The following is a 25,343-nucleotide window of genomic DNA, read 5'->3' on the forward strand; positions in this document are numbered from 1 at the left end:
AGAAATCACTTCCTGTAGGTCAAGCCTCCCAGCCTGCAGAACTCCGGTAAGGCAGCCCCCAGCAGACAGATGCGTGGGGGCAGCGTTCCTGCCCCTCTCGCCGGACACCACCCTGGCCTCAGCAAGGCGGCCCGCAGCTCGGGGCAGCAGGGGTCGCCTAGTGTGAGAGCGGGGGGCACAGGACCGGCCCTCCTCCTGCCACGAGCACCCCGCACCTGCAGAAAGGGAGGCCTCAGACTCCTCCCGAGCCAAGAAGGGCCGGAGAAACTGGGGCGGACACCACGGGATGTGGGCAGGGGGTGGGGGTGGGGGGCGGCCTTACCTATGAGCGGGAGCTCGTCCATCGTGATGCCCTGAGATCTGAGGTGCTTCTTGATGCAGGCCAGCCGCTGCACATTGGGGCCCCAGCGCCGACCCAGCTTGTGGATGTGCTGGATCTGCGTGACGAAGCGCATCTCGTCGTTGAGCTTGCACTCGGGCCGCCAGTCCGGGGGCGGGATCACCCTGCACATGCCGTACTTCTCCACCTGAGGGCGCACCGACTCGATGTAGACGAGCGGATCGTGGAACTCCTTGGCCGACGGCCGCAAGACGGGGATCTCGTCCATGGCCGCCCACCCGGCCCTGCCGGCCCCCTTCTCGGCCTTGGCCGCCGCCTCGTGCGGCCGGGGCAGGGGCTCCGATTGCGAGGTAGAACGATTTTCACAGGGGGCGCCGTCCGGCTTGCCGTGTGCTTGTCTGCCCGGCGGGCCCTTGCCGGCCGTCACCCGCTTCGGCCGGTTCCTCTCCAGGCTCCGTTCGGGCACCTCCTTTTTCCCGTGGCCACCAGGCGGCGCCTTCTCCGCGGGGGCCGGGGCCACCTTCCTGCCAGGACCCTCGGCAGCACCCGCCTCCCCCTTCATCTTCTTGGGGGGCGACTGCGGCTTGTCTGCCGGGGGCGCCTCTTCCAGCCTCCGCTTGGAGTTCCGCAGACCCTCCCGCAGCTGCCGCCCCCCGCCCTCCTTAGTGCATGACTTTGGGTTCAACCTGCCACTGACCTTGAGGCCATTGACGGTGTGCCCGGTGGACTTGGACGCCCCCCCGAGGGATAGCACCTGTTTTCGGGTTTTTGCATTGCTACTTTCAGTTTTCCCTGAGATTGTGTGGTTGACAGCTGAACTGGGCTTGTGGTGATTAGGTTTGGTTTCCTTGACCAGTTCTCTCTTGGCTTTGGTGTATGTGACAGTCCCCTTCGTCACCGTTGCAGTGTACTTCACAGTTTTGGACGGTGAAGGTCTGACTTCGCGCATCTTTTTGGCACTGGCTGCACTTGTACCCAGAGATGACATTCGAGTGACTCCGCCGACCTTAGAAACCTGGGAGCAGCAGAGGGGGAGAGGGGGAGTTAGCACCCGTCAGCGGGGACCACCCCACGCCCGGACTCAGCAGCCGGCGCCCGCTTCTGGGAGGCGGTGGCACGGGGGTCCCGGCCAAGGCAGGCAGAACACACAGCCCCGAAGCCAGCTCGGAGATACCCGGTCTCAGGATCTCCGCAGGACTGGGGCCCATCCTTCCGCGCAAAAACACGCAGCCAACCTGGGTGCTGCCCAGGGGGTCTCCCGGGTGCGCTGTAACACGCACGTTTGTCGTCTGAAACTAGATGTTTCCCAGGGAGGACCCTCAACGTGCCTGCCTATCACCTGCCACAAGTTAATAACACCCGACAGCAAGGTCCTGCTGGTAAGGGGGCAGACACACAGGCGTGGCACACCTGTGCCAAGGAAAGACGTGGCTGCAGTTTTTCCTGTGCTCCCTACAGCAGCATGATCTGCCCGCAGAATTTTAAAATCCATGCTCAATAAGTAAAAGACAGAACAAAAATGCTACGGAAACACAGGAATAAGAGCACTCATGTGGCTCAGATGCCGGGCACGCGCCACGCCCAGAGGTGTAGCTGTCAGCTGTGGGCGTCTGCCAGTCAGTCACCCATGAGACGGGCCCCAGGGCACCTCACTGGATGCACCTCGCCTCTCTGATGAAGCAAAACAGGCCTGACCCCTTCTGCACAGACAGCTCCCATTTCCCGCCCCTACAAGCGTCCACGTTTGGTCCTACGGGAATTTGGTAAACGATGAGCCTCTCTTCACAGCCATCTTACAGCTTGGACATCACAGTAATCTTGTGACACACAAAGGTCACCCTCATTTATAAAAAGAAGCCAGCGAGTGACAAGGGTGGACACCAGGAAAGCACTGATTTCCAAAGGATGCCGACGGGCCCAGAGCAGGAGCTGACGCTGCGCTGGTCCGGCGCGGACACCACGTCACAGCCCTGCCCCTCAGTGGCCTCTGACATGTCATTTCCCATCCCGGGTATCGAGTTCTCACATGCAACCAGGGATGCCAGGGTTACCTGAGCAACACCACCTCCCCAAAAGGCAGACTAAACATTATATGTGCTCACTGGGAAACAGCAGAAACAGCAGCTGTCTTTTCTCACCCATGAGCCCAGAGAAGAAGGTGACCCGGAGGAGGACCTGGGCTCCCGAGTTGGGGAAGCCATCTGGCACCTAAAGCAGTTCACGCCTCTCCTGTCCACACCCGATGCACCCACGGGCTGTGCAGCTGCCCCACCCCTAGGACCGGGTCCTGGAGGGCAGGGCCTGAGTCTCAGCGACCTCTGCACTAGGCCCAGGCCCAGCCTAGGTCACTGGACCCCATCCCCAGAGTCTCCCATCCAGTAGGTCTGGGCTGGAGCCCGAGAGTCTGCATTTCTAATGAGGTTCTGGTGATGCTGAGCCTCAGCCAAGGACCTACTTTGGGAACCACGGCAGCAGACGGATCAGAAGGTTCTGAAAACAGAAAAAGGAAAGAAGCCCCCAGACCTGTATTTCTTCATTCGCCAATTACACGCGGTCCAATCAAAGCCGTGAATTTTTGGTGTGAGACTGTGTTCCATGAGCCAACCCCAGGGCGTTCGGTGACCAGGTTTCTGGGGAGCCAGCCTTGACTGCTGGACTCAGTGAGCCCCCAGACCCCACTGAGGAGGGAGAGGCCAAAGGGAAGGCCCAGGAACTACAGCCTGGATGCACCACTGCCGGCCACTCAAGAATGAAGCAGGACTGACAGAGCAGTGGTCTAGAATACGTAACAGGAAATTTTAAAACAAAACCAGAACAAAACTAGCAGCCTGGCAACAATAACTTAGAAACAAATTTATAAAACCAGGGGCAGGGGCAAAGACAAAATTTCCATGATAAGTACCACTAATTTGGAATAGGATGTATGGTGAGGAATGCAAATACCTCAAATTTTTAACTGTTCTTTCAAACGCTTCCATTGACTAAAAACAAAACCATTTAGAAAAACTAAAGGAAATAGTAAAACCCTGCTGAGGCTCACAGCAAGAGCTTTCCATCAGCAAGATGCTCAGGTCTCTGCATCTTCAGAGAAGACACCCCTCGAAGCCCTCAATCTGTGGTTAACCTGCTCCGACTCTCACCCAAGTTACACAGAAGCAGACGCAGGGCACCGTTAACCTCTTCTTGAAGATGAGGACCCGCCAGCAGAAACGGCAACCACTGCGCAGTGGACACCACCAAGCAGCTCCTGCCGGCAGAGCCCACCGCCAGCCGTCATGTCTTGCCGAAGTTTAGGTTCAGTGCCTCCCAATCCCGGGAGCCCAGAGAACCCCTGGGGAGCTTGAAAATAATGCTGATTCCAGTCTAAAGCCCTCCCCATCCAGATTTGACCTAACCGGTGAGGATGGAGAAAGGGGCTCAGTGTGTGCAAGTCCCCGACAGCTCTGCGCTCCCCCGACACGGCTGTGCACCTGCAGGAGGCCAGGAAGCCAGGCTTCCACTCTCCCAGATTCTACCTGGAGGAACAGCGCAGGGCCCCGGGTCAATCCAGTCCGGCTTCTTGGGGCCACCTGACCTCCTGGCTCACTGTCGTACAGGAAATTCCAAATTTTCACATGGTGGAATTCTGCATAACTATTTCACCATCTTCAATGGCAAAAAGATCGTCTTCTTATTTACCTATTTGTATAAACACAGACGCCTAGTCATTGGCCTGTGCTTGCCTCCGGGGTCCAATGAGTAATTGGTACCAAAGGAGACAAAGCTATGGAGCGAGGCACTGTCTCACCTTCACACTGAGCATCTCCCCAGCCACCGCTCTATTCCACCATGGAACAGAGCCCAACACTAAGTTTCACCGCAACACACGCCCAGGTCACCTGGCCAGCCCACCACACGGGCCTGCTCTCAACCCTACACATCTGGAGGAAGTGCTGATCCGGGGAGAGGCGTCACTGTAATTCACTGGAGAATCAACACACAGGAGGCGGGAGGCCCGCGGCAGAGCCCTCCAGGGGGCAATAAAAGCCCTTCAGCTGAATAACTTAACATCTCTTTAAGGTGCTCCTTCTCAGCTCAGGTGTGGGCTTCTGACGTTGCACCCCACAGCTGTCACCCAGCTCTGCAGGAAGTGGGGTGTCTCAGCCCACCACCGCCCACCCGGCACCTGTAGCTCAGGTTACCCCTGTCGCACAGACATGAAGCGGTCCTCAGTTCAACCAGAAAGTCAACGACCAAACTCCCATTTCCCACTAGAGGGAGTCGTTGAGTCGAGTGGCTCTGCCCATCCTCTCAGAGCAGCAGCAAAGGAGCCCAAGAGAAACACTCTTGGTTGGAGACAGTGTATTTGGACTTTAAAATTCAAATTAAATAGCAAAAGAGCCTAAATGAACAGAATCCACTGGACAGGCAGCGAGTTACGGACAGGGAAGGCAGGCCTGCTGGTGTGGCGGGCACCTGCAAGTCAGTGAGCAGAGGCTGACGCAGCCCTGCTCTCCAAAAGGAAGGCCTGGTCCTGGTCGGAGCCCCTAACCTTCCCAAAGCACCTGCCCCCTCCCCTCTGCAGGCCACCGGACCCAGTCACAAACACCACGTGACAGAGGCGCCATTCAAACTCCCCACATGACCTGATGAAGAGCACGGTCAGACCTTACGCGTTCTTCTAGCTAAGGCCAGTCTCTCCATTTCTCTCTGGATGCTCATTTTTCATTTTCCAGAATGTTAAAGAATACGCCTCACTCTTTGGTCTGAACAGCTCAGCCTCCTCTCTCCATCCGACTAGGCCAAGACTTTTTGCAACTGCCGTACATTTGACTGTGAAAACCTCTCCTCAAAGGTGCCACAGCCCAGCAGACCCCCCCGCCGGGCGTGTCTGCCCTGCCACACAAGCTGGTGGTTTTCTCCCTCATGTTATGGCTCAGCTTCAGCACAACAGATGAGAACAGGGAGGTGTGCCGGCCGGGGGCAGCCTCACCACCCACGTCTTCCACATCCTGGCTTACCAACCACACACAGTTGTCTGCAAAAGCCTCTTCACGACACGCTTGGAAAACATCTCCATACCCTCTCCAGGTGTAAGAATGGTTGTTTCTCCATCCTCAATTCGTTACTGTCTTTTAGTGCACATTACGTACGTACGGTTCTAAGGAAGCACTTGACACCTACCACACATCCAGATCATCACCCAGGGCAGTTCCAGGGCTGCTACCCATGTGTGGGTGTCACCTGGCACACCTGGAGCCTTTGGGAGAATAAAAGCTGGAGGATTGGGGCGGCCCCTCACACTGAGTTCCCGTGCTCTGAGTCTCAAAGGCCAGGGCCTTTATGAAGCTGAGCACGCCACCCAGCACCGTGAGAGGCAATGTCCTAGCAAGAAGAGCGAGCGCTCGGTGCACTGGGGCCAGCAGGGCACGGTCACTTCTCGGCAGCACCCCTACATAGGGCATCCCTCCACCCTGCCAGGTGTACTTCGTACAATCACTGATCTTTTCTTTCAGGCCGACAGAAAAAAAATTAATCATATCTGAAATTACAGACCCGTATTCTCTGGGCCTCCTGTCTTTTATGCAGTTGAAAAGATGAAAGGTCAGATTCTAATCACTTGCATCAGGCCATTACAAAGGAATCTACAATGGGCTTCTATTGACCTTTTTTCTTAGAGTACTTAACTAATGGGATTTGATGGTATCAAAATTATCCTTTCATTTCTCACAATGTCCCTGGGAGAAGAGTTGGCATCATTGGCTCCAAATGAACAATAAGGCTCAGGAAGGTTAACTATTACAGCTTAAGTCTCGGTGAAGGTCGTGGTCAGAGCCCAGCTAGACCTGGGAGTCCTGGGTCATCCCACTCGGGTGGATTAGACAGGGGAGGGAGGGCAGGCAGGAGGGGGTGGGACGGGGGCGGTTACACCCCACCTGCAAGACCTGAACCCAGAAAGCCGGCCAGGCTCCTACAGTCACTCAGATGACAGTCTGCCCTGCTACCCAGGTCGCTCCTCCATCTTTTACACTGCGAGTAAAAGGGGCCGCGTGAGCCTTCTGTGGATCGAGGGGATGGGGCCACCCCAGGGAAGGGGTACCTCCTACTCCCCTCAACTCTCACCTCCAACTGTGAGAACTCCTCTTGTTCAGTTACAAAGGGAAATCCTGAACTGAGGGGCAAGCGCTGGGGGCTGAGGATGAGCGTGGACCAACTGAGATGGGGGTTTACTCAATGCAGCCTCACGTGTAAAAGAGAGAGAGAGAGAGAGAGAGAGATTGGTTATGGTTCTATGTGAATAAAGTCACACATTCATTCCTCACTGAGATTCCTGCTCCACAGGTGGATCCCTTCCCTCTCTAGACCCCTTTGGAATTGTTCTCTTTCACAAGCAAAGATCTGGAGGAAAGTTCTGCACAAGGGCCTGTCCGGCCAACAGCTTTGGAAATGGACTGGGGACTCAAGACACCAAAGGGATGGTGCATCCTCTACTTTATGTCCTGAAAATCGGGCTCCCAGCTCGGGGGCGGCCAATTCCACAACCACGCTCAGGTGTTCTCGTGAGGAAAACTGTGAGGTCTGTGTTTCAGGAACAGTGGGCAACGTTTAAAATATGCAAAAACCACCTGTTTAATCTCAAGGTAACACTTCAGAAGCACTAAGTGGCAATCTGAGAGGACTGTGGACACATTAAACACGAGGATTCCTGCCTCGTCCACTCCAGCTGGAGAGCTGAGTAACATCCGAAAGCTAAAGGTTAAGACGAATACTACGTGTGTCTACACACAATCCTATGTACGTGCGTGAACACAGTTACATATTCAGAGACAATGGTCCCCAGCATCATCAAGAATGAGAAAGACCACGGAGAAAGCGCAATTCAACAGGAGGAGTTCCAACCTTCACACCACAGTGACCATCCATCTGTTAGCTCTCTCCACAGCAGTGCCCGTCAGGGAATCTCCAGGCCGCCCGCGCCTTGCCCAGAATCAATCAATCTTTCCAGATTAGAGTCCTCAGTCTATTCTAAGGAAAGTTTTAACCGTATGTGACAGAATTCCCGGTGTGGAGAGCTCACCTCTGACCCCCACGGCTCACCCACTCTCAGATGGACTGAGAACCGGAGCAGACGGCTTAACGAGACGCCACTGGACCCGGGTGAGAGCCGCACCGAGCTCCACACCCCTCCTCATCCCCAGGGTCCCCCTTCCAGGTGCTGAGAACTCTGTCCAAGGGCAGGGAGAGGTGCCCACAAAGGATCTGCATTCTGGATGTGACCCCGAAGTCGGGGCGTTGGGGGGGGGGGGCGCCAGAGCGCGTGCAGCCTCCGCTAACCATGAGAGCGCAGGACAGAGTGAGTGTCCCCCCGCGGCTGCACCCGTCCCATCACCGCCTGCAGGCCTATCGGAAGTCCTGCCGCGAGCCACCAATGTGTCCATCAAGAAGAACAGGGAGCACTCCAGGCCACGTGCAGGCCTGTTCCAAGGTAACCTGTGGCTCCCGGCCTAACCAGAGGACACCCTGCCTCACCTGGTGCCCAGGACGCTGGGGCGGCGGAAGGGTAACGAAGGAGTGTTCCCTCTCCCTACCCTTCTAGGGCATCCCAGCAAGTGAGGGTCCACTGCTGGTGGCACTGGGTGCTGGCAGCATCCTCCAGGGAGGGATGCAAACCCACCAACGGCCCCGCCTAATCCATCTTCACGGTAGGAGAGGTGTGTGCACTGGCACCTCTGTGCCCAGGTCATCTTTCTCTCACCCCCTCTCACCTCTGAGCATCCTTTCCTGCCTTCTGAGCTCTGGAAAGATGGATCTCTCGAGGCTACTACTCACATTTCCCCTTCAGTTAACTTGATGAAACGCGGCTGTGGCATCTGGCACCTCCGGGCCAGACCCTGGTCCCCCGGCGGCAGGGCTGGGCTTTACCTGTTTCCGTAAGTCCTGAGCCGACCGATGCAGAGGTGGGTGGTGGTGAGCGAGGAGCCCCCTGGCAGAGGAGCCCACGGAGGGGGCCGCTGGGGGGTGGCTCGCGGAAGCCTGCTCCCTCCGGCCGTCGGCCCGGGGATCACTGTGCTTCTCCTTCGCCGGAGTGGCCTCTTTGCTTTTGTGTTTCTGAACAGGTTCCTTCTCCCGTGATGACCTGCTGGAACCATTGAAAACTGGAAAGTAAGGAGAGAGGAAGAACAAAGTCACTACAGAGGATGCTGCCTGCTGCCAGGTACCCTAAATCCCCCAAAGACAAAAGGAGAAAGAAAAGGAAAACGTTCTGGACAAACATCACATCTCACATGCTCTCAAGACCCAACCTGAAGTCAAACCAACCACCACAAGGGACAGGAATAATCCTAAACACAGAGAGACCAAAAACAAAAGTTATAAACACATCCTAGGAATTATCTGCTTTGGTTGAAACCACTGAAAAATCCATTTTTTAAAATCCCTACAGGGACTTCCCTGGTGGTGCAATGGTTAAGAATCCGCCTGCCAATGCAGGGGACACGGGTTCGAGCCCTGGTCCGGGAAGATCCCACATGCCGCAGAGCAACTAAGCCCGTGTGCCACAACTACTGAGCCTGCGCTCTAGAGCCCACGAGCCACAACTACTGAGCCCGTGCACAGCAACTACTGAGCCCAGGCACCGCAACTACTGAAGCCCATGCACCTAGAGCCCATGCTCCGCAACAAGAGAAGGCACCAGAATGAGAAGCCCGCGCATCGCAACAAAGAGTAGCCCCTGCTCGCCGCAACTAGAGAAAGCCCGCACGCAGCAACAAAGGCACAACGCAGCGACACACACACAAAAAAAAAAACGTACAAAACAAAACAAAAAAACCACACACACACAAAATGCACAGCAGCCCTGAGAATATCAACATCACACCTTAAACAAAAACAGAAGAATTAAAATGAAGAAACCAACGACAGGGGCTTCCCTGGTGGCCCAGTGGTTAAGAATCTGCCTGCCAGTGCAAAGGACACGGGTCCAAGCCCTGGTCCAGGAAGATCCCACATGCCGCGGAATAACTAAGCCTGTGTGCCACAGCTACTGAAGCCCGCATGCCTAGAGCCTGTGCTCCGTAACAAGAGAAGCCACTGCGATGAGAAGCCCATGCACCGCAATGAAGAGTAGCCCCCGGGGGCTTCCCTGGTGGCGCAGTGGTTGAGAGTCCACCTGCCGATGCAGGGGACACGGGTTCGTGCCCTGGTCCGGGAAGATCCCATATGCTGCAGAGTGGCTGGGCCCAGGAGCCATGGCCGCTGAGCCTGCGCGTCCAGAGCCTGTGCTCCACAATGGGAGAGGCCACAACAGTGAGAGGCCCGCGTACCGCCAAAAAAAAAAAAAAAAGAGAAGCCCCCACTCGCCGTAACTAGAGAAAGCCTGCACACAGCAACGAAGACCCAACGCAGCCAAAAATAAATTAATTAATTAATAGGGGAAAAAAAAGAAACCAACACAGTCACATTCCACGAACAGGACCACCTCATGTATAAAGATACAGGGGATCTGAAAAAAGAATATATTCTTCAGTTTAAAGTAACGCATTTAAGGCTGCAGATCTGCTGACGGATATGGGTCACGACACAGCTGCTTCACCTCACCCCTCAGTGACCAGAGAAGAGGGACAGAGAGGCACAGGCGCTCTGAACCAGACCCGTTTCTATCCCAGGAGTCACAACACACCTACAAGTATTAAGTGCCTGCCGACAGCCCAGGGGCCGTGGTCAGGTGGGGAAGTCACTCAGCCTCTGAATCCACAGGGACTGGAGCTTATCTTCACGCCCGTTTTACGGAGGACGCCAAGGGCAGGCGAGCGCCGAGCCAGGCCCTGCCGCGTCCCAGGCCCACCCTCCTGGTCCCCAGGGCGTGCTCGGTGCTGGCTCCCCGTGTGCCTCCTGCACACCCCCGAACCCGCTTCAGGGAGTTGAGAAGAGAACAGCGATGCTCAGGGTCCTCACAGTAAACTTCATCGCGCTGCTGCCCTGAGGTTTCTCCTCTGTTCACAGCTGGGACTCGCACTCCAGGGAAGACCTGGTGGGCCCGGCACTCCTCCATGGCATCCACAAGCCCTTCACATCTGCTTCTCTGGTTCCCGCAGGTCCACCCGCCCCGCCCCGCATCTCAAACTCCCTGGGGCAGGTGGCCTATTTCTCCAAGGAACGAGGAAGGATGCCCCATGCTTGGCTGCCCGGCCCCACGAGCTCCAGGCGGAACAGCCAGGGAAGCCAGTGAGCCCTTTCGGCTGTCATTTTTAAAAGGCTCCTGGAGCATTTCCTGACAGAAGGAGCCTTGAAAGGTCACTGTGCCCACCCACCCACTGGGTACCTCCACTCCAAGGCTACCCACCCCCCAACCATGCCTTGCAGAATCCCAGGCAGACGTCACCACAGGACCAGGCAGCTGTAAAGAAAAACTTCCTCCTCCTTTGAGTTGAAACCTCTTCCTGAAGCTTAAAGACACAGAAGTCAAACCCCCTCTCCCACTGGTCCATAAGACAATAATGTATGTCTCCCAAGGATGCCCTCCCCAGTGCCTTCAATGCTTTCTTTGTCACCCCCATTTGTCTAAGTGTCCTTTAAACTACATTTATGCCTTGTAGATTGCAAATATTTTCCTCTTTTTTGCTTTTCCATCTGTTATGTTGCTAAATCTGCTAACCCACTTTTTAAGTTTCTTAGCTTAGAAAGTTCTCCCATGAAGCTGATCAGAGGTGGGGACCTTCTTACATGCAGCCAGCAGCACCCCGCATGAAGAAGAAGAAAAAATATCCTAACATATTTTCAGATGGTATGATATTCCTCTAAAGTTTCCCCCAATTGTTTCTGATTCGATCGCTTAGATTTGCTTCTTTAGTGCACTTGTTATTACACTGTATATGGTGTAACACAGAGATTCACGTTTTCCATATCTGGATGGGCTGTGAGCCCTGATCTCTAAAGCTGCTCACAGCCCCAGTGATTACACACTCTAAATAGATGTGCAATACAGACGTAAAGACCACGCCACAGCAAAATATGGTATATGATCCTGTGTTGTGCAAGGCTCTGCTGCTTACTCTGTTACAGAAAAACGGAGCGCTTCGAATGGTTGGCATTTATTCTAAGTGTAACTAACTACACATTGTCAGAATCCATCCATCATACCCAAGCTGGCAATATCTGCACTCGCTTTCCAGACAAATTAGAAGCAACATCCATAAGAAGTCATACTTCAATGTGATTAAAAATCAAGCCAAGGAACATGAATCTAGGCAATTCTTGACCGTTCACCCATTTTCTCAGGCAGTGCACATGGCTCCTTTATTGAAACAAAGCACAGGAAGTTCCATCCTTTTTTTTTTAATCTTAAATACTCCATACTTTCCTGAGCTTTGCTACCACCAAGATGAGCAGTGTGCTAATTCCAGAATTACTTACTTCTCTGTTTGTTTACAAGACAAATTTATTCTGGGGGTTGGTTCCCTTTCACAAGATTGTATGAGTGGTTCAATTCCCAGCCCTACTGTCTGCACCTGGGCGAGCTGTGTACATCCTCCGTTTTCTGGCCAAGGCTGGGGACCCCACGCTCCTACGTGCAGAGTGTGCCGTGCCCTGTCTGGGTTCAGCAGGCACTCGGCGCTGGGGAGACCTCACTGCTGCTGCCCCTGTAAAAGGACCGTCTCAGGTGACGACACGCAGATCGCGGCAAGAGCTCTTCTTCTGGCCTCCCGTCCTCCCCGCAGATGCAGTAGAAGAATGGGCTTCAACACAGCCCAAGGGCGGCCTAAGCAGACTCACCACAACCTCCTACTCGACCCGGCTGCCTACCACTGCCTCCCAATATCCATTTCATGGGAAAACACAGGCGGGGCCAACGTCCTGGCCAAACAAGGAAAAATATGATGCGGAAGCCACAGCCCTCCTTGTTCTACGAGCTTAACGAGCGACCTGACCCATGGGGGACCCTTTCAGGGGATCCCCTAGGTCAAAAGTACTTTCTTAATTGTCCTGAGAGTATTTACCTTTTTTCCTGCGTTGACATTTCAGTGATGGTAATGGCTAAAGGTAGATCAGCCATCAGGGAAATGCAAACCAACATGACCATGAAATACCACTTCACGTCCCCTAGGACGGCTATGTTCACGAAGATGGATAAAGTCCAGTGTGGGTGAGAATGCAGAGTGGAACCTTCAAACACTGCAGGTGGAAATGTAAAATGGCACAGCCACTCTAGAAAACCATCTGGAAGTTCCTCAAAATGTGAAACAGAGTCACCATAGGACCCAGCAACTCCACTCCCAGGTATGAGCACAAGAGAAATGAAAAATATGTCCACATAAAAACATGTATGCTAATGTTCAGAGCAGAAATATTAACAACAGTTAGTAACTGAGGAAAAAATCCAAAGGTTCATGCACTGGCATTTAGCTAAACAAAATGGGGTGTTATCTATCCATAAAAAGGAATCGGGAACAGATACATGCTCCAGCATGGACGAATCTTGCAGACATTATGGGACATGAAAGAAGCTAAGGACAAAAGGTCACCTGTTATAGGATTCCATTCCTATGAAATGACTAGACCAATACATAAGAGACAGAAAGTATGTTAGTGGTTGCCAGGGGCTGGGGAGGGTTCAGGAAAATGGGAATGACTCCTAATGGGTACAGATTTTTCAGGGTGAAGGCAATGAAGATGTTCTAAAGTTGACTGTGATGATCATTACACAACTCTGTGAATATACTAAAAACTACTAAATTGTACACTGTGGGTAAATTTTATGATATGTGAATTACATCTCCATAAAGCTAAAAACAAAACAAAAACAAAAGAAAATGGCAACAGGTAGCAAAATTCAACACAAATCAATGCAGTGGCACCAAACTCAATGAACAAATACTGGTCTTCTTCATTACCAGTTACTAGCGGTTAAAAAAAAAAAAAAGTTTCACTTTGGAAAGTGATAAAGCAATAGAAATTGTTAACAGTATTAAATCTCAACCCTGGAATACACATACTTTGTGTGACAAAAATGGAACCACAGGACTTCCCTGGTGGTGCAGTGGTTAAGAATCTGCCTGCTGATGCAGGGGACACGGGTTCGAGCCCTGGTCTGGGAAGATCCCACATGCCGCGGAGCACCTAAGCCTGTGAGCCGCAACTACTGAGCCCACGCGCCACAACTACTGAGCCCATGCACCACAACTACTGGAGCCCGCATGCCTAGAGCCTGTGCTCCATAGCAAGAGAAGCCACCGCAATGAGAAGCCCGCACACCGCAACGAAGAGTAGCCCCCGCTCGCCGCAACTAGAGAAAGTCCGAGCGCAGCAACAAAGACCCAATGCAGCCAAAAAAAAAATAAAATAAATAAATAAATTTATTTATTTTTTTAAAAAAAGGAACCACACATAAGGCATTTCTCCTGAATACCAGTATGATGACTATTCCTAGGGAAAAGCACTTGTGAAATTAAGTTGTAAGCTAGCTGCTTTTTTCACGGAATGCTATTTCTATTTGAAAGGACAACCGACGCACTTATTTGTCAGCCATTTTCTCAAAAATGAATAAACTGAGCCTGTCAAGGAAAAAGTAACTAACAGTGTTTGCTGCCAATGACAGAATTCACGATTTCAGGCAAAAATTACAATTCTGGAAAACCTGTATCTGCCACCATGAGTTTGACGGCCTCTCAACACTTAAAGACTTTCCCGATGAGTTCAGTGCAGAGAGAAGATTCTTGGATACAGCGTAACGGACGGCGCCGATGACTGGTAGGGGTGGATAACCCAGTGAACCATTATTTTCAAATAATCAATACAAGACATTACAAAATTGTGTGTGGGTCAGAGAGCCACTCAAGGGAGAAGGCAAACCAACGGATGTTAACGTAACAGAGCATGAGAAGCTCACGGATGTGGGTTCAGATGATGGTAACAACTGACCTTGAAGAAACTACCACTGGTTGAGTCTGGGTGTGAAATCAAAGAATAAAATCTTCACAAAGGCTCCTCCCTCTTCCAACCACCTCTCTGTCTGAGACTGATTTTCTTCGTATATGACTGAATGCAGAAGCAGACCTAAGAATCTAGCAATCATCTCCTAAGCCAGACTTCAAGGACATCTGCAAAAATGGAAAATCATGCAACCCTCCTCACCTGTAACTTTTGGGGTTTGGAATACTGTCCCTTTACATGACACTGTTCTTTGTGTTAACATGTAATGGGGTTTGTGTTATTTTTAAATGAGTATATATTTCTAAATTACCTCAGTTTTTAATTTTAATATGGTAAATATCAATAAATACAATCCACAAAATAAAAGCCTTCTGGGGTCCCTCAATATTTTTTTAAGAGCAGAAACGGGTCTTGAGACCAACAAGCCTGAAACCAGTAGGCTGGCTCATCTTTTCCATGGTTATTAGCTACCCCATGGTTTACTAGAGGGTTTGAGGGCCCCTGTACTTATGTCTAGACCTACAAACCCCCCAAAAAGCTCAGGCTCTAAAATGAAGCTACTTAAATTTGAATCCAGATAAATCATTTGCTAACTATCTGACCTTGGACTGGTTTCCTGTCCAAGCCTTAGTTTCCCAATTAACTACTTATCTCATAGGGTCGTTTGGAGGATTCAGTGAGAAAATATTAGTCTAGAAAGGGTCTTTGCGGCAGCAGTGGGCAAGCATTAGCTTGTAAGGATCACCACACCATGACCGGGTCAAGGCCAGATGGGCATCAGGGCACCAGTGCTCACAGTTTGTCACTCTTTTCTTTTCCAGGTGAACCATGGGGGCAAGGCCAGCTGCTAGAAAGAGACTTCAAGGAACTTAGTTAAAAGCTGGCACTGTGGTTAGCCAGCAACATCTTTCTGAGATCCGGGGGCGGGAGGACAGAGCCTGCACTGTCATTATCTGTACCTGAAACAATGCACAACTCTGCTTCTGTTCTAATGCCCTGTACTCTGACACCACCAGCACCAAAAATGACTCCCCAGGAAAACACTGTGGGGAAAGGGGACCCTGATCACAGACAGGAGAGGAAAGAGGGAGGCACGCGCCCTTAACGTAATAAACCAAAGCGGCTGCTCTGTGAACTGCAGCACAAGTTTCTACTAAAGACTATTTTGATCAGATGATCTGGAAAGGGGAAGGTTTTCAAAAATACAAAAATTAAAAATTGAATAAAATCAACTTTGATTTGCAAACAAAGGGGGAGTTTTCAAAGGAATCCTCTTTCTGTAACCACCTTGCTGTTTTACAGCAGCTGTCCACCCAAATGGCAAACACAGCCAAAAAGCCAACTCACGTGTCACTGGGAGGCGGACGGGGTGGGGGTGGCGCTTGTTAGGTGAAGATGATGGTGCCTGAGACGAGGTATGTTTTGTCCTCAACAGCTCATTAATTTTAAGTGTCGTGGGAACCTGCAGTTTTGCCCCTCCAAGTAATTATCTTTTGTCTTAATTTGTAAGATTCTCCAGAAGAGGAGAGAAGGGGAAAGGAAAAAATATTCACTCTCACAGGAAAAGCCTAAACCCTGTGAACATAAGAGACAGAAAGTTCGAGATGTACAGAGGACACACACACACTGTCTCCAATTAAAAGAAATAACTGGACTCATTTCTTTAAGGAGAGGAAAAAAGCATTTATCACAGTGAACCATATTAGGAAATTGTATTGTACTCAGATACAAACACCTCTGCATTAATGAACAGAGACAAATATACTGATTTGTATACACATACTCTGAAAGTTAAATGGTCTGCAGACGAGGGTTTCCACACCACGGCAAGCAAAACCTTTACATCCAAAGGCTGGTATTCTGACTTAGGGTCACTTCAGAAGGTAAGGTTTGCTCCCAGAAAGGGATGAAAAAGAAACGGACAAGAAGGCACTTTAGAAACGTCTTCACCAGCAATCCCGCGATCATTTGTGAGGTGGAAAGCGATGCTTTCCAAGGAGGAACTCACGTCTACAGCTCCAGAGTCTGTACTAAACGGTGTTCCCCCATCTGAGTCTGTCCACACAGATCCGGACGAGATTCTTGGGGGATCCACAAGGCAGTCGATAAAATGCTGATCATAAGGTCTTTAAAACCCTCACTCCATACACAACCTCTTGGAGGGACAGGGATAGTTTGGTTGCGATTTCTAGCCACCAGATCCAAACACATCTGCGACTCAATTCCCGCAACTACAAAACAAACCAGCTGCCTGCCCTTATCTGCCCTCCAGGAATCGCTGAAGTATTCCAAATAAAGTACGTAAAGTATGCTATCCTTTCTTCAGAGAAAGGAGTTGTGCAAATATAAGAAAGGTGATCTTCTTAAAAGCGCCCGCGATAACAGCAAAGACCCACATCTGAAAACAGTCATTCCCTTTAAACAGAGCGCACAGGCCAGCAGAGGCACTTCTGCCTGCCCGCTTCCCCTGCCAGAGCCAGGCGCCCCAATCTTGCTAATTATTTGTGCTGCCAAAGGCACCTCATCTGAACGACAGCAAGTTTTTTATTAGGTGAGTAGGAAAGAGGACTCCTTGCTTGGCATCTGGCAAAAGTCCTGATATCCTGAGATGACCCAGCACATCTAACCTTCACCTTGAAGGAGAAATACAAGAGCCACTCCCGAAAGCTGGGCCGGAAGGTCTGCCAGCAGACACACGATGCACAGGAGGAAAGAAGAAGCAGGAAGCTGAACGTGGGACTAACCCCCAAATTACCTCAAATAAGACCTGCTCCCCGTCCCACCCCCAAAACAAACCGAAGGGACAAAAAAAGAATCGCTGTAAATAGAGAAGACTGTGCTACAGAAAGGAAAAGAGAAGCACGCCAAGTTTCTGATCCGGAGCCAGATATTTAAATGTAAGCTTCGTGTCATTACAAGGCGTCCTGACTCAGGGAAGACAGACTCCATCAATCGGCTGGCACTGAATCCTTGTTACTGTACAAAAGCCGCACTGGCTCCCTGGAGCCAGTTCAACTTTGAGTCACTATTGTCTGAAAACAATGGAATGTGTCTGCCAACCTGTGCCAACAGTTCAAAAGGATTTTAATGCCGCCTGTGTGAGTGCTGTAACCCGGTTTGCCCTGGGTAAAAACGGCTCCACTGACTTAGCTACGGCAGTCACGTGTCACGGTAGAGAAAGCCAGGACTTGTAGGTCAGCATAAGCCCCATGAGGATCTAGGTCACGCTGGGAGCCCACAGCAAGGGCTGAAACCTACAGAGGCCTCCAAGCACCCTGAGCCAGTATCACAAGCACGTTCTACTGGTTTACACCGAAGCCCTCTGGAATTTCCAGTGAAATCTTACCACTTCGGTTACGTGTGAAACAGGAAACAAATCTCTTGAAAAGAATTTTTAAAGCAAATTGGATTTTCTTCTCTTTGTAAGAACCTGAATCTGTAAGTCATAAAATGTTTTTCCTATCAAAACCTGGTTATTACCAGGGTTCCAAGATCTAGAAATGTGAATACATTATGGATACTGATGTAATGTACCTGACAGAGTTAGATAGATTTGCCAATTAAACACGTTTCTTACATAGGATCCTAATAACTGCAGATACCAAAGTTTGAAAATGGCACATGACCTTTATGAGAATATAAAGGTCAGGGCATCAGAAAGACCATCAATCCAAATGAATGGCTTCTGTCATTGAAAAATGGTTTCTTGGCCCTCTTGGCCCCCAAAGGAACCAAGGAAAGGACAAGACGGATGGCCAGATGGTGACTGACCCCCTGCCTGTCCCCGATTCTGGTGGCTCCATGGCTCTTGCATTCTCCAACGTGCCATGGCAAGGACAGAGGACTGCCCAGGCTGAGGGCCTGCTGGGAGGGTGGGCAGTGGTCCAAGAGGAATCTCATACTTTCTCACCCTCCAGAAATAAGACAGAGCAGAGAACTATGGGTTATACTCAGACGGGGACAAGCGTCAACTGTGGAAGAGCAAATGAATGAACTGTTTTTGTAGCTTAGGGTTTCATAAAGCCCTGCATTCAAGGATATGAATTCTAAAAGGCCAACCACTTCTGAAGTGAATGGCAAGACTCTAGCCCACCTTCGGATCTGAACAAGGAAGCTCTAACTATTCACAACAAACTGGGGGAGAGAGACACCTTCAAAGTGTGCACAAGAGTTAAACTGGAAGGCACTCCATGTACACAGTCACTCTACAAGTTAGAGAAGAATTGGTTATTTGCAGAATAAAAATATTAGTACAGAAAACCAAATACAGAAATATCTGCATTGTAATAAGGACTGTTTTCAAGGTTCTCCAAATAAATTCTGTAGATCTGCTACTGTACCACACCAACCCTCCAGCCAGGAAAGGAATGACTTTTGGAAATCCTATACTCACACTGTATAGACTCTGGGAACAGCACAACTTCCCAAGTGACTAAAAAGTCCCCTTAAGACAAGACAGATGAATTTAGCTGGAAACACTAAATACTGAGCAGCTGGGTGAACAGCTCAGAGATTCAATTCATAATATGTATGATATAAATGTATCCCAGGCAAGTATGGACAACAAAATTGTTTAAAGATTCTGAAAATCGAATACATTATCTTAATTTCTTCAGAACTGCAGAGTATTACAGTTCTTTAGAAGAGTCATGGGGCCTGAGGCCAGCAACAGGACAGTAGCCAGCACCCCCTTTCTGAGAACTCATCAAGCACCAGGCGCTGGGCTGAGTGCATCTGTCACTCACTCATTGCTAACAGACTTTCGTTTCTCTTTAGTAAGCTATTATTCACATAGCATGTGATCCACACCCATTCAAAGCGTACGATCCAGTGGATTCTGGCATATTCACAGAGTTGTGCAACCATCACCACAAAAATACAAGTTTAAAATGTTTTCATCACCCCCAAATGAAACGCCATCCCTACCCACTCCTGAACCCTAATGGAAAAGCCAGGTGTCCGTCCGCACACCAAACCACCAGGGGCCAGAGCGGTCCTAGATGTGTGTGTATATCCCCAAGGTCCCGCGTGGACCGAGAGAGCAAACGCTTCAGCAAGATGAAAAGAAACGGGGACGGGCTGCTCATACTGGTGGACAGGTGTCACCAGCGACCATCTACCACACTCGGAGCAACTCCTTCAGATGTGGTCAGTAACGTCACAGTGCTAACAGCAGCCCCCTCGGGCAGCCCTCACTGCGTGCCAGGTATTTGAAACGTACTAACTTTCCAGGATTCTCTTATCAACTGCAAGGTTGTTCTAGACTTCCAGATCTTCTCACTCACACGTGGAGTTAACAGCCAATACAGTGTTCTCTACCACATAGGAATAAAACCTATATTGACTCATTTGCCAGTCACAAAAACCTATGAAAGGACTTCCCTGGTGGTGCAGTGGTTAAGAACTGCCTGCCAATGCAGGGGACACGGGTTCGAGCTCTAGTCCGGGAAGATCCCACATGCCGCGGAGCAACTAAGCCCGTGCACCACAACTACTGAGCCTGAGATCTAGAGCCCGTGCGCCACAACTACTGAAGCCCGCGTGCCTAGAGCCCGTGCTCCGCAACAAGACGCCACTGCAATGAGAAGTCCGCACACCGCAATGAAGAGTAGCCCCCGCTCGCCACAACTAGAGAAAGTCTGCGCACAGCAACGAAGACCCAACATAGCCACTAATTAATTAATTAATTAATTTAAAATAAAATAAAAACCTATGAAAAAGCACTCCTCCTACCTCTTTAAAGATAAGAAAACTAAAAGTGCCCAAAGTTGCAACCGCATATGGGCAGACAAGCCTCAGTGTCCTGATCTGTGTCCTGATCTCGGCCACTAGGTCAAGTGGCCCCAAATGGAAGAGGGGTGGAAGGTAAAAGGAAAAGGCGTTTCTCAGCTGGAGCGCATCTCCCCGTGGCACATGGGGGGACCCCGGCTCTTCCCACACAACCCACCCCTCCGCCACCCAGACAGAGGGGCTGCTGAATGCACCTCAAAGGCAATCACAGGGCAGAAATGTGGTGAAGTCACCCAAGCAACCGCTTTTCGGCCCTTACACAACTCCCCCCCACCCTGACCATGTCAATCCAAAAGCAATGAAATTATTCCAGCTGGGAGTCCGATGACATGTTGTTTAAAAAAGACTTGTGAAAAAAAGAAAAAAGAAAAAAAAAGACTTGTGAGAAATGTCCTCCTTCAGAAAGAGAGGAGCACACAAAGAAACAGTGGTCTCTGCTATTCCTTCCATTTTTCATTAAGTGCAAAACAAGCATGTGGAGAATATACAAAATGGGGCTGACGTGAACAATCCACCCTCACTGAGTTCTCCTGTGCAAAGGGTAAGGAATGTCTCACCACCGAGGAAAAACCAAAACCAGAATCATTCCAGACAAAAGCATTAATTCCTCTCCCCTACCTCACTTACCCTGCTGAAAAACAATTACCAATGACGAGAACTTCTCAAAAACCGAGCCACTTCAAATATCAACTTGTAACACAAATACAAGAGCCACGTTTTGATTGTGCTGTTTTATGGCCAAATACAGAGATTACCTAAGGGCTCTACTGTTAGGATCATTTGAGGTTCTGTACACTGAAGCACATTTTGGAAACTCTGAAGAGCCATCGAAATAGAAGCTGCTGGAGGCACTGTTATGGTAACCCTTGAGTGCTGAGCCAAGGTCAAAAGCACGTGTGATGCCATCCTTGTCATTTCAGATCATGCATTTTAATAAACACACCCACTTCCATTAGGATGCGCAGTGGGTTGTAAATGAGAACATTTGAGTCCTCGGTAATGTTTGCACAACTAAACATGTGCCTGGGGTCACCAGGCTCTGGCAGGGGACTACTGGGGTCAGGGCTCCTATCCCTGGGAAGCTGAGCGCTGCCCCAGCCAGGCCCCATTAGACACCTATGGGGAGGGCAGGGGGAGCGTGCGTTCTCTCCTGGTATCAGCTTCCACTAGCTCCACTCCTGCTCTGTAGGGAACCTGCTGCTTCACTGGGGTTCAAGTTTAGGGGAGAAACGAGATAAAGCAGGACACCATCGGCAGCTTGGGTTCTCACCTCTTCAAACCAACACAGCCTAAATAAAACTTTGGACCTGCCGCCAAATCAGGGTTTTGGGCCAAAGCTACTACCCCCGTAATAGTTAGTTTTCCCCATTTGGTTTTCTGTGCATTTATCTCCCCACATTTCAGTGAGGGTGCTGCTCCCAGGGGAGGGTACAGATGCTGCTGGACTTCCCGACACTCCTCGACATCAACAGCATACGAAGCAGGGGCAAGCACCGCTGGCCAAGAGAAATCCTGTGTCAGGGAGAAGAACACAAAGGCTGCTTGCTTTTCCACTGTCTCATGTGGAAAAAGTCCGCAATTCTGAGGACCTGCTTGACCACATGGTGATTATGGCCTCATCCAGGTTTTCCCTGTTAGAAAATCTATTTTAACACTTGTACACTGTTCACCTCAGTCCAAAATCAGAAGGAAACGGAGATGATCTGTCTGTAGATTTTACTTTTTGGAAAATAAGGGAGTAAAACTGAGGCAAGTATCCATCAATCAGTCAATCAAAAACTAAGGCAAGGGCAGGGAAAAGGAACACCCTCATCTCATTCACAAACTGTAGCCCGCCTTTTCTTCCCATGCAGTCAGAGAACTTAGTTTACTCGCAAGAATGATTCTTAGCTTATGTTCACCAAGTGCCCTCTAAAACCAGGGAATGGGGGCTGAGGCGTGGGAGGACCACGTGAAGCAGGACAAGAGCATCACTGGCTTCCTCGTGTCACAGGTGTCACACCACAGGGCCCTCTCATCCACTCTGGGGAGCGGCATGCCCAAGTGGTTGGCCTCATGGCTCAGGAACCCTCTGACACCGGCCTGCGGCTCATTAGGACGCAACCAGTCAGCAGTGCCTTGCAAATCTAATCAAGCTTGGGGCTCTGCAGGTGCTCTCTGAACCTAAACTGCAAAAGATCAGTTTTCTGAGCCTGAAGGAGGCCCCCTCTGAAGCCCAGACAGAAGAAACAAAGTCAATCAGGGCTGGTCCTGGGTGAGCCCAAGCAGTTTCCTCATATACATAATCACCGACCATCTATCTGCTTTCTTTACCGATAAAGCCACTGGCCCGATGCCATGCCAACAGACCAGGTAAACACCTTCTGTACTCCCGCAGAGAACTTTCTATTACAAGTGAACCCTCTTTAGGAATATCTGTTTCATTCTGTTGACAGATGTCACGTTTAAACAAATATCCGTTTTATAACTGATAGGTACCCAAGATGAAATCCCATTACAAGGAATTTCAAGCAATTCTGCTCTATATTTACAAAGAAAAGGGTCTCAGTAAAAACAAAGCAGGAAAGACAAGTTTAAGCTGCCACGGGAATTCTGCCACTGTTTGATCTGTATTTGTTAATCACAGAAACAGAGTTCTCAGTGATCCCAGCCTGACTGCTTGGAGGATTCTTGTGAAAACCACTAGAGTCCTGGGGTTCACTGCTGCCATTCTGCAACTCATACTCTGCGGGAGACAACAGGGTACCAAGTTTCCTATGGGTCCTAATAGGGACAAGAAGATACAGTATAGATGGGAACGAGAAGGAGATGAAAACAGGGTGCGATATAAATGTTTTAAATCTGAAAATGGTACTAATGTCTCAGGGAGGAAAAAAATGGATTCCAGGAATAAAATTTTAGTTAGGGATCTTCACCCAGCTAATCAGGTCATCCTGGAAAAGCCACTTCCCTTTAACACACAGCAATGCCCACCATCCACCATAACAGATCTCAATGGTAACGATTCCTGTACCCGAGACACACGCAGTTAACTATTTCTTTATTCCGGGATATAAATGAAGGAAGGAACAAATGAATGCCCACCTGCACTATCCTACTTGTTTCATAGAAGAGGAAATTAAGAATCAGAGAAATTAAATGCCTACCCAGCAAGACACAGCTAATTAAGCCTTAAAAGGGGACAGGAAACGAAGCTCCTGGTGACTAGTTGATGCTGATAAAGACCTTTATGGGAACAGAATGGGGGGTGGGAAGGAACAAATGTGTGTGTTATGCAATTTGGTGTCACAGTATAATTTCAATTATCTAGAAATGGCTGGGAAAGGAACACTATTCCACAGCTAAATGTTCAGTTTTCAAAGATGATTACGTTTCCGTTTCACCACTTTTGGGTGATGGCCCTCTCATCTCTGCTGCCGAGGACAGTACCCTCAGAAATCTCCTTACGCCCTCCTGCCGGGGGGGCCTTACTCCCCAGTGTCACTAAGTCTTGCTTTAATAACCTGCTGGTGGCAGTTCTCTTTCTCGTCATCGGCCTTCTTCATGTCACAGAGGATGTAGAACAGGGCAGGTAAGTAAGCTCGACTAACTAGGTGTTGAGAACTCAGTGTTTTTCTGAAATACCGAATCTGAGGCAGGAACTGGCCTTCTCCAAAGCTGACTTCTCTTTTTCAACAAAACTCTCATCTTTCTCTGGGTCACTTGACACTGGAGAAGCTTTCCTAACGGCCCGTGCACGTCCGAGCTGGCTTCAGCCCACTCCTTCCACTGGCCTCGCAGAGAAGCAAGCACTGCCATCCTTTGGGTTTTTAAAGACATGAAACCTCCAAAGACACGAAAGCCACGTGGGAACAGCACAACTGGAGACCCCCGCAGAGCTGTGTCTCCCAGGCCACGGCCTGTGGCACTGGCTCTTTGCTGCTGTCGACCAGACGAGAGTGGAAGCTCCACCATCACAGCACAGACTGGACCCACCGCAAAGCACGACTGTGCACACGCTCACCCACACTATAGAGTAGTGTCTAGCGCGGGGGGCGTTTCAAAAATCTTGACTGCCATCTGCCACTTTGGGTGATGGGTGCAAGGTATCAGATCTTCCATTTCTTCAACTGTAAAGCAAGAAACACCTCCTGCCCTGACCACCTCCCAATGACTCTGCTGTAGAGTAAGTAGATGGAATCAAAAGAGATAACGTAGATGAACCCATCCTGAAAACGCTCATATTTTTACTGTCATTCATGGAAAACAGCCCTCAATCCGCCCTCTCACAAAGGGGATTACTGAAACACCACCCACTAAAAGGAAGTTAGAGAAGCCACCCCTTAACTAGGAACATGTCTGCACACACAGCTAACAGGCTACACAAACACTTCACTTAATCCCTACCTTACAGATGAGGAGGCGGAGGCTGAGAAATACTGAGTTATGCACTGAGATTATTAACCTCATCTCCCCAACAAACTGTCAGGTCCTCGAGTCACACTTTGTCATGTCTCTATGCCACCTACACACAGCCCTAAGCAAGAAGCAGGACAGATGAATAATCACTCAACTGACAAGGCAAAAATGCCCAACCATGGTGCAGGTGAGACAGATTCCTGTCACCTCTAAGCGATGCTGGTCCTGCACCTCCACTTCCCACTGGGTCCAGAAAGACAAGGAGTAGTTCAGTGCACAGCCGTGGAGGGAAAAAAATGAGCAGCTCTCCTCTGCCTCAATCACTTACTGGGCAGCACTGGTTTTCTGCCATTTGTAGACAGGGACGCTCTACCTTCTAGGGTCTCCGTGAGTCCCAGTGGAAGTATGATCTCGAGCAAAGAACCTGGTGAAGAACTCACAGAAAACAGCCATCACCTCTCCCAGCCTCACGCTCCCTGCTCCACTCTCCTTTTCTTTCGTCTTTTCTTACTTCCTTGCCCCCCACCCCATGCTAATCCAATTAGTCATCAAGTCCTCTCAACCCTACTCGCTGCGGTATTTCTGTATCTACCGACACACTGTTGTACTTATATCCTCCCATTTACATTGCCATGACCACCTTTTAGTCCCTCGTTACCTTTGGCCAGGTAATTGCCTACAATTACAGCCTGTCAATGTGTTTCCTCTTCTTTACGTCATTTCCCTTTATGAAATCCTCTTAATTGATGCCAGCTTAATCTTTTCAGAATGTCACTCCAATTAAGTCACCTCCCTGTTGAAAAACCACTGAGCACTTTCCACAGCCAACTTATTTATACTTTTCTCTCTCTCATATTCAACGCTTTTGTTCCTGTTTTGTGGGCTACATGTCCTCCCCCACGACAGT

At 50.1% G+C, this 25,343-nt stretch overlaps 1 protein-coding gene across 4 annotated transcripts in view; it reads right to left on the reverse strand.

The window, feature by feature from the left end:
- JARID2 (jumonji and AT-rich interaction domain containing 2) overlaps positions 1–25,343 on the reverse strand; it is a 245,505-nt gene that overhangs the window by 21,851 nt on the left and 198,311 nt on the right. For all 4 annotated transcript variants that reach the window (XM_081246163.1, XM_081246162.1, XM_081246161.1 and 1 more), the window contains 2 exons: positions 8,243–8,475; positions 323–1,355 (listed from right to left, as the gene is read on the reverse strand). In XM_081246163.1, the coding sequence (XP_081102289.1) occupies positions 323–1,355; positions 8,243–8,475 (1,266 nt within the window). The remainder of the gene's footprint in view (positions 1–322; positions 1,356–8,242; positions 8,476–25,343) is intronic.

The sequence above is a fragment of the Mesoplodon bidens genome (genome assembly GCF_964165515.1).
Source record: "Mesoplodon bidens genome assembly, chromosome: 10".
In the NCBI taxonomy this organism is placed as follows: Eukaryota; Metazoa; Chordata; class Mammalia; order Artiodactyla; family Ziphiidae; genus Mesoplodon; species Mesoplodon bidens.